This window comes from Hordeum vulgare, chromosome 7H (assembly GCF_904849725.1).
Source record: "Hordeum vulgare subsp. vulgare chromosome 7H, MorexV3_pseudomolecules_assembly, whole genome shotgun sequence".
Classification (NCBI taxonomy): Eukaryota; Viridiplantae; Streptophyta; class Magnoliopsida; order Poales; family Poaceae; genus Hordeum; species Hordeum vulgare.
Window position 1 is genome coordinate 65,060,808 of NC_058524.1, and position 9,774 is coordinate 65,070,581.

The following is a 9,774-nucleotide window of genomic DNA, read 5'->3' on the forward strand; positions in this document are numbered from 1 at the left end:
TCGGAAGAAATCGATGATGTCCCAGTTACACATTCTTCTTACATTTGTCCAAATATATACTTTCAGTCTCATCTAAACAGTGTGTGCAGATCGTATTTCAAGGTATTTCATCCTAAATTTTTGCACACATACACATAACATCCTTCTTTACTTCCATATTTTTTTTCAGATTTTTTTTAAACCGAAAAATTTGAATTTTGAATTATTCAAAAATTTCGGCCTCCATGAAGGCCGAGCTCCAAACGTCCGCACTCCCTTTTCGGACTCTCTCAATAACTCTTTGCAATCATCTTAAACTGGAGCCGCCACAATAGTCGATCCTTCATTTTGACGTAGAGCATCGACCACTATAATGTTTTCGCTACCATAGACTGTCCTTCATTATGACGTAGAGCATCGACCACTGTAATGTTGTCCATCCTCGCGAAGGCATTGTTGCACCCCCAAGCTCTGAATTAAAATTAAATCGTCAAAGAGTGTATTAGCAAGTTTACGAGTGGCGTTTTGGCTCCTACGTGTATATAGACCTATTATGAAATAAATATAAAAACACATTTCAAAATGTTCAAAAAATTTATGAAAAAAACCGCGTGTACATCCGGACATCCTATGTTTGTACACAAAAATTCGATGAAAAAGGAAAAAAATTGTGACCTGTATAAAAAAGAAAAATATGGGTCGTGAATAGCTGAAATCAAGCATCCAAATTTGCCTTTTTTACACAAGCCACAAAAAATGTCCTTTTTGGTTGAAACTTGGTGCACGTATATATAATGTCCGGATTTACACGTGGGATTTTTCCTCGAATTTTTTCAATGTTTTGTAATGTGTATCTAGACAATGGGTGTATATAGACCTATGAGCCAAATTGAATTTCCAATTGTAAACCTATTACACGCGCTCATGTAGCCACGCGAACCGATATTTGCCATGTTGCTGGGGCGCTCATGTAGCCACGGCAGCCAAGCGAACCGATATTGGCCATGTTGCGAGGGGCCTGTGATCGCATGCGCGAAGACAACTCCCAATACAGATCGCTCCCAACCACAACCCAACTACTCCCTCCGTTCCTAAAAATAAGTCTTTTAAGCGATTTCATTAAGGGTCTACATATGGAGCAAAATGATTGGATCTATACTTTAAAATATGTCTATATACATCCATATGTAGTCCATTAGTGAAATCTCTACAAAGAATTATATTTAGGAACAGAGGGAGTACCAAATAAGCAGCGACCCAAGAAAAAAAAATTGTTAAGCATTACTTGGAAAGAGACGGTGAGATACCCAGAAGAAAGAGCACTGTTTAGCACAGGCAATAGTCACAATTAGCAAGCCTTTCTTAATCTAGCATGAAAATGAATGTTGTTCTACTTCCGACACATTTCTAGACCTTGAAGATGAGAAAACATCAGCGAGCAAAGTAGCTCAGATATGTATCAGAACAAAAGACACAAAAGAAAAACGTAATTCAAAGAAGCTCAAATAAAGCAGCGGGTAGAATTTCTCGTCAAGGGAGTGAGAATACGGTTCTACAGTTTTACCATCACAAGAGTTCATCACCATGTCTCCAAGGTGGTAGTCCACGGATGAAGAATGAGTTGCACAAACCAACAGAAAGCTATACAAAATTACGGCACCACTGTCACACTTTATTTGACTTTTTACTGTCAAAGTTGCATCAGGGGCAAGGCCATCACCGCGCCAAAAACAGAGACGATAACCACCATCAGCCAAAACGGCACTCGCTTCTTCAGCTTCTTTTCGCCGCGGACCTCGGCCACTGGTCTTCCTATATTGTTCACCATGGCTGCCGCTTGCTGAACATCGGCAGGAGAAGGAGATGGGGCAGGTTTCTCCTGCGGCTCTGGTTCTGCACCAGTTTGCTCCTTTTCTTGTTGTTGGTTGTACTTCTCGACATACTCAGGAAACAGTTTCCTGAAGTGCGGGCAATTTTTGCTGTGGAACAAAAGCAGTGTTGATTTATACCTCATGGTTTGGAACAGGGAATATCTCGTGTCAGAAGGCGTAGTCAAGACATGAAACAATAATAAAGACCATTTCAGCACAAGCCAACAAATGCCAGCCATCTAAAAGTGAATTAAGTAAATGAAATTACAGCAATATCATGCAGCGATTTAACAGAAAATGAGCTCGTTGCATTTGGGACACAGGGCTTACTGAATGAGATATAGGATCCCCTAAAAACAAAAACTAAGATATCAATTATGGAAGCACGTTTACTGAACCGTAAGTGAAAGCTTCTGCCAATTTCCGCTCCTAAAGGATCAACATTTTTCTCGGTCACACAGGAAAGAGCTTAAATTATCTTGCAGTGAAATGCATTTACCTCTCACAGTTATAAGCAAGCGAAGCCTTTGCCAAACGCTTCTTTTCTCCATCTGTACTTCTGATGCTTCCGGTTGTAAGAGCATCATCCATCTACAAATACAAGAACAATTGTACAGTTTACATCAGAAGGCAAGAAGCTGAAAATAATTATGTTCTTTGGTGAACAAGATGGTTGTAAGGGTATAAAAAAAACAAGCTGTACAAGCATATCTTTTGCACTTTAAGCACCAGAATACGAGATTTAGTTGGCTAGCATGAAAATTAAGATTATCAGAACTGAAACATTTGACCAACAGTATTCTGTCCTTGCAAGTGAAATACCAACATTGGTTGTGTAAAAACACTCAAAAGAATTGCTCGCAGTAGTGCTTAACAAGTATTTATAATACAAATTGCTAGACTTCAATAACAGTTCATCTCCATATACTATGTATCAACAATTAAGAATGGAATTGAAGCATTTTTGCTAACTCGTAGATGATGAGAAAGTAACAACTTACCATAAATGAGAGGAGCCCTGTTAGAATGCTGCAGCACAAAAGCGTATGTGAGACCAGTGAAGAGAAAAACACAAGAATACCATACAGCAAAATATATTCACAGATTGACAATGTTAGAATAAGAAAATTGTGGTTGAGCATTTAATTTGAGGGCAAGTAACTGAAGACCATAAACTCAAGTAGCTGAAATTTAAAGGGGAAACATCTTATGGGGACACATCTATGTTCAAACATAGAGCTGAAAGTATGACTGGTATAGTTACCCACAAAATATTTTAAAATATGTCAATGAAAAAAATATTCCCCAGGCCCAAGGTAGAGATATCATTATGTGCGTACCTTGCTACAGACCACATGGGATTCCAAGATTCTGGATGAACTGCAAAAGCAAAGCAATATGAGAATCATTTCAATCCCGATCAGAAAAAAGTAAAATATTATCTGATTACAGTATGATGCTTACAGTCACTCATTGATAGGCATATCCTTTTGTGAGGGGCAAACCTGCCGCTGGGGGTTGTCATGCTGAACAAAGACAAATTGTAAGTACAAATCTAAGAGAAGTCAATTTATTAATTCGATACAACATTTTATCTAATTGCTTTCCTTTTAAACATCCAAATAACAAGGAATTGTCATTAAAAAAGCACAACCAATGCTCTAATGTTTCAGTACCTGATACTTGGAGGCTTAAAAGGGTAATCAGAAGGAAATTTAAGCTTCCCATAGTAATATCCACCTTCAGGGGGAAAAAACAAGTGCAAAAAGACTGTTAAATATCAAGTTATACAGTAAGATATTGTCTGGCATAGGACAGTACATAGAAGATAGTAGTTTCAAATATGCATCATATTTACCTTCAAAGGGTGTGGCTACACTTCCTTCAAGTACAAAATCTGTCAACCAAAAGACAGCATTAAGTAGCTGATGGTCTGATACAAACTTGAAAATCGGCAAAAATATAGACAGCACTGATAATAAGCATGACAACGATGAAAATGACACTCCCTCCGTTCCTATGAAAAGGGCATTTTTTTCTTCTCAGGACGTTTTTTAAAACAAGGCGCAGGGTATGATTCAAATGTTTTCTTCCTAAATTATCCCTGGTTCACCTTCACTAATCTCGTGATGTACGCTTGAATTGGTTGCCACATGCAGGCTGGAAGAAAACGGCATGGACGTCAGGCTGCTTTCGATGCCATGCATGCAGTGCTATAGGCCAAGGGCGCACAAGGACAACTGGGACTTGGAATTTTCCATGGTGGGCAAAGACGCCGGGCAGTAATTAATTAGAGGCAAAGTGGAAAGGAAATTTCTGGCGCTAGCCTTACTTAAGGTTTGCAAACAGAAATTTATGCCTTCTTCGGAAGAATGTAGGGAGTGTAATTAGAAGACAAACACGGATTAGACTGGAGAAAAGGTTGATGTAAAAAATATCTGCCATGACAGCATTCATGTGGTTAGAAAACAAATGAGGGATATATTATTGCCACTGATAGGTTTGCCACTCTACAAAGCACGGACATGGATGATTTATCGACCTAGTATGGCGAGACACGGTGACACGCCAGGATACACGTATCCCACAGTATCCCCTCATTTCCAAATTAAAGAAAGGACATGACTGGGATTCATTGGGGAATTGGGAGGCCCGATACAAACCCTATTTTGCAGGCTCGCAGACACGCTCGCCACAAAAGGAACAAGCTGCTCCAGGCTCTAGCAAACGTGTCACCGTTTCCTAAGAGCAGCAGCCTCTCCTCAACCTCTTCATATCTTTATGGCTCGTTGATGAGCTGCTGCTGCTTGCTTCCTCATGCAGCCATGCCATTGCTGCTTGCGTTTCAAATTAGCTGCATGATGTTGTGCTCGCTTGAATGCTGGTGCTACTGTCGAGTTTACTTGCTGTTAGGGAACATGACATCTGGGAGCCCCACCGCTGGTAGCCAATCGTCCATGGGTGAGAGTGAAGGGCAGCTTGGTGTTGATTCGAAATATCCTTTGTTTCTCATTGAGCACTTGAAAAGGGAGACAACAAATGGAAATGCGGAACTTTTCTGACCTCATATTATATGGCATATTTTAAAAAAATATATAATCACCATATCCCCAAATGTTTTTTTTGGAAAATGAAGTATTAGGTGTCCCTTTATTTATGTGGCCGTGTCTATGTCTCCGTATCACCGTGTTTGTGCCTCCAGATAGGCGCTTTTTAGGTGTGTCACTCACTAAAATCCGCGCAAGTAAATTTACACCAGTGACAAGTTTAAAACTTCATGATAAAAAATATTGAGTTAATCTAGAATGCAGAATTTTATTTTTCGCATAGTTGCCTAATGCCTAAAATGACAAGATTTGCAATTAAAATCTACACTTCAACATCAGGAGTGGAATGAAGCAACTCAACAATTTGGGGCATAAACCAAAGACACAACGTGCCAGTTCAACAGAAATTATGAAGACCCTGCAATATGTATCAAACTATCATGCAGCTTAATACAAGACATCATTGCACAAGTACAAACCAGACCAACTAAAAATTTGGTGGGGAACAATATTTATAGTGAACAGATGGGAGGTGATGAAAACTTAGATAATTAAAACGGATGGGCCATGAAGCAGTGTGCGACATAATGGTGCGAGACAGTGGCACAACCGCATGAGTTAATGCGATAATTGTTGAAAAATATCCAATAAAAGCACCAAATATATCATGGACCATTGGTTCCCCGTCTCCAAGTCCATGTCATTTACCAAACAAGCAAACAGATGACAATGATGCATGAGTAAGTAAGCTTTGGGCACAGGGAGGCAAGAACCACCGCTTTTAGGAAAGAAGCCTACAGATCCAAACTTCTATACACAGATCTTTCACACTGGATTTTTCGGAAGCTAATAACCAACCCTCCCGGCAACTTCCGGCGAGAGCACACGACTTTGGCTTATGTCATGCAGGAGCTGATAAGTTTTTCCTAGCTTCTCTACAGCCTGTGCCGGAAGTTGTTCCAGGGGCTAGGGAAAGCCCGAACCTACCCAAATCACAGGCCCAATTCACATTACAGGATTCTCAAGAACGGCAGAAGAATTTGTATACAAAATAGGTGGCCATAGACACATTACACAGATTAGCCCGGCAATTTAAACCTTAAATTTCGATACTACGGGTGAGCAAACATAAGCATGTCCATAACTACATGAAGCACGGGCTGTATGCAAAAGCTCCATATGCCACCACAACATAGCCACGCCCAGCAACGATTAACGCGGCACCAAACCACCAATTGCGACCATCATCCCCGAGCCCCAGACGTTTCTCATCGAATCAAATTACGGAAAACATACGCGGGCGATAAAGTGGAAGCTACTTACGCCACTCCAATATGTCGTTGGGCAGCGGGCGCGCCACGATCTGCGGCACCGGCTCCTGCAACCAGACCAATCGCGTCAGAGCCCCCCCTCGCAGAGCCGAAACAGACCCCCGCGTCAATCGACCCGAATCGAACCGAATCGAACGGGGCAGGGGAAGGGGAAGGGCGGGCTCACCTTGCAGAGCGCGTGGTACTCCTTCTGGAGGCGCTTGAGGCAGCCCTTGTCGGCCATGGCGTAAACCCTAGGCGGCCGCGCGCCGGCCACGGACCGGACCCCTAGCTCGCCCGAATCCAATCCCCCCACGCTCGATCGAGCCGCCGCCGCCGCCGCCGGGGACCGAACCGGACGCGCTCCCGTCGCGGCTGATCGGGCGCGGGGGCTCCGGGATTGGGCGATTTGGGGGGCGCGGGTTGGGGATTGGGGGCGAATCGGGCGGCGCGGGGGTGGGGGATCGGTGGCCGCGTGCCCCGGTGGAGAGAGAGGGAGAGGGAGGGGGGGTGGGAGCGGCAGCGTGCGGAGAAAGAGAGAGAGGGAGGGGGGATCAGCCGGGTGTCTTATCGATGGCGCCCGATTTGCCTCGAGATTCGGGCGGGCGTGCTCGTCGTGGCCGGTCAGGACGGACGCGCCGTTGGGTCGCACGCGTTTTCTGGATGGGTTTCGTTCGGGTCCACGCTCTCGTGGTTCTCTGTCAGCTTTTTGGGTATTATTAACGGCCGCTTTCGAGCTTCGGGTGCTGTCAAAAGGGAGAGGTTATATTTACGGCTTTCCAGCTTTTTTCGTCATGGCGTTTGTACGCTTTCGCTGGCGTGGGTGAATGTACCCCTGTGCCGCTTCGTCACGCTCGTCTTTTTTTTTCTTTCAGCCCCTCTTTGTTTCATAAGTCCTAGGACTTTTTTAAGACCCAACTTATAAGTTATAAGTCCCTACCTGTTTGTTTACAGGGACTTATAAGTCCCGAGTCCCTACCTGTTCCCTGTAAACAAACAGGTAGGGACTCGGAACTTATAAGTCCATGTTGCACCTAATAATACACTTGTTCACATGGATCGTCATCAGCCAACGCGTACGGCACACAGGATAAGCACCACTGCAACGAGGCTCACGAGAGGGCCTGTCCGGCGATTGGAGGCACCGCTGCAACGAACCGAGGCAGAACGAACCGAGGCGGGGCGGCGAACCGAGGCAGAACGAAACGAGGCGGGGCGGCGACCGGAGCGAGAGGCGGGGCGGCGACGGGGCGAGAGGCGGGGCGGCGATTGGACAGAGAGGCGGGGCGACGTGCAGGGAACGAGCCTGGAGCGACACGGGGTAGGTCCGGCCCGGAATAAGTCCCAATAAGCTCCTCCCTGAGAGTCTTATTTGATAAGTCCCAAATCACCATAATAAGTCCTAGTAAATCCCTTGTGTTTGAGAGGGTGTTTGTTTTCAGGGACTTATTGGTTTTGACACTTAAAAAAATCCCTATAAGTCCCACCTAAACCAAACACAAGGGACTTATTGGGACTTATTATGGTGATTTGGGACTTATCAAATAAGACTCTCTAGTAGGAGCTTATTGGGACTTATTGCTCGTAGCCCGCGGAAAAAGTCTCCCGCATCGATCGAGTGTCCGCCGCCCTACCCCTCGTCGCTCGCACCGCCCTACCCCTCGTCGTTCGCAGGCCCCAATCGCCGCCGCCCCATCGCCACATCGCCGCCCGCCCCGTCGCCACCCGGTCCGTCGCCGCCCCGCCCCGTCGCCGCCCGGTCGTCCCGTTTTCTGCCTCGGTTCGTCCCCCCCGCCGCCCCGTTTCTGCATTGGTTCTTCCCCCCGTCGCCCCGTTCTGCATCGCTGGAGTTTTCTGGTCCGCATGGTTATGTGAACAAGTGTATTTTATTAGGTGTAACATGAACTTATAAGTCCCTGTAAACAAATAGGTAGGGACTCGAGACTTATAAGTCCCTGTAAACAAACAGGTAGAAACTTATGACTTATAAGTTGGGACTTAAAAAAGTCCTACGACTTATGAAACAAACAGGGCCTGATTTAGGTGGGACTTATAGGGACTTTTTTAAGTCCCTAAACCAATAAGTCACTGAAAACAAACACCCTCTCAAAAACACCTCGAAAAGGCAGGGGTTCCTGCATTTCATTTAAAAATTAAAGTTAATCCAGTTTGTCAGAAAAATCAGACCCGAAAACCTATTCGTTACATTCGTTGACACAAACTGTGCCGCTTCGTCAGATAGGTCGTCACAAACTTTCCTCGGCTTATCGTTATCGTGTGGCCGAGTCAATGCATCTTAGAACGTGTTCATGGACAAGATTAAGATTAAGGATGAAGGCCATGTTGATCCATGTTTCGGCCTCCTTCATTTGACATTTCGCATGTATATTCAGGTCAACATCAGTTTAACCATATCACTTATTCTTTTCGTTTCGGTGCATTTGATATTTTATGAAAATTAAATAATTCCAAAACATTAAGGCGTGTTACGGTAATACTAGTTGCACACATATTAATTAGGTCTTGTATATTAATTGAAGGATCAATGCATGTAGTTTATGCGGCGAACTTTTTGGATTTGAAGAAGTTTCCTAATTAATACTTCCTCTGTCACAGTTTAGAATGCAAGGTTCCGTTTACATGCATTTTTAGAATAAAAGACGATTAAGGCGCGTGACATTTACTGCTTGGTTAATTAGAAATACTAGTAGGCTGCATGCACTCATCATTTAGTGGTTCTGTGAGTTATTGTGCATTATCTTCTCAAATACTTAGCATCGTGTGGTTATTATGTGAGCACTTGGAAAAAAAATAGAGTCAATCAAGATTCACCTTGGTCCCAGAGATCGTTCATGCGTGCCTTCTAAACCGTAACGGAGGGAGTAACACGTTTTGAGTTGAGAAAGAAATATTGTGATTGGCTTTCATTGTCATTCAATTTTTCTCCTATCCTAATATTTACGTGCCTAGGTTGCAATGCATCTCCTAAGATACCTAATGCACCAAGACGAAGGGAGGAACAGTTACAGACATATATAATCGCAACCAAAAACAAAGGATTTCAATAAATTTTTACATCCAATTGATCCAATAAGTTGCCAATCCGATTGTTTGCACCAAAAATCTCCATCTTTAGCTCTTGGTCTGTCTCCCGTAAATAGTACCTCACTCTTTAGTTGGTCCAACATCCTTTGTTTGTGCGAAGCGTTTCAATTTGCTCGCACGGTTTGCTTAGACAATGTTTGACACACAGTATCCAAGTCTGACGTCTTTACAAACAACATTTTTGGAGTCCTCTAAAACCGCCTTGATATTAGGCTTCCTATTTTGGATCTCAAGCTTCTTTTTTCTTGTGTCTATGAAGATGCCAAACCTCTTCGACTTCTTTCCCTTCTTCACCTTATTGTGCGCATACTTGTCTCCTCCTTTGTCATGACGACCTCAAACTTCTTCATCATTTTCGCCGCTACCCCTCTCGCTTCTCCTTCTCCTTCCCTCACTTCCTCCCCCGGATCCTAATCACCTACTTGGCCAAAGAAGGTCCATCTTGGGTTAGCATGGTTGGAT

General features: G+C 43.9%; 1 protein-coding gene across 1 annotated transcript; it reads right to left on the reverse strand.

Annotated features, from left to right (window-relative positions):
* Window positions 1-1,480: 1,480 nt before the first annotated feature.
* LOC123407474 (ubiquitin-conjugating enzyme E2 34-like) lies at window positions 1,481-6,729 on the reverse strand. The gene is made up of 9 exons (XM_045100610.1): window positions 6,395-6,729; window positions 6,221-6,275; window positions 3,709-3,747; window positions 3,527-3,590; window positions 3,315-3,376; window positions 3,191-3,230; window positions 2,852-2,879; window positions 2,350-2,441; window positions 1,481-1,958 (listed from the first exon to the last, which is right to left on the reverse strand). The coding sequence occupies exons 1-9, from the start codon at window positions 6,449-6,451 to the stop codon at window positions 1,670-1,672; spliced, it is 726 nt and encodes a 241-aa protein (XP_044956545.1). The 5' UTR covers window positions 6,452-6,729; the 3' UTR covers window positions 1,481-1,669.
* Between the last annotated feature and the right edge of the window lie 3,045 nt (window positions 6,730-9,774).

What these genes read in the sequence shown, in the direction of transcription:
- LOC123407474 (XM_045100610.1), bottom strand. Translation starts at nt 6,451, where the DNA reads ATGGCCGACAAGGGCTGCCTCAAGCGCCTCCAGAAGGAGTACCACGCG. An exon ending in TTTAAGCCTCCAAGTATCAG is followed by an intron (nt 3,377 to 3,526) that starts GTACTGAAACAT and finishes GTCTTTGTTCAG; the next exon opens with CATGACAACCCCCAGCGGCA. An exon ending in CAGGGCTCCTCTCATTTATG is followed by an intron (nt 2,442 to 2,851) that starts GTAAGTTGTTAC and finishes TTGTATTTGTAG; the next exon opens with ATGGATGATGCTCTTACAAC.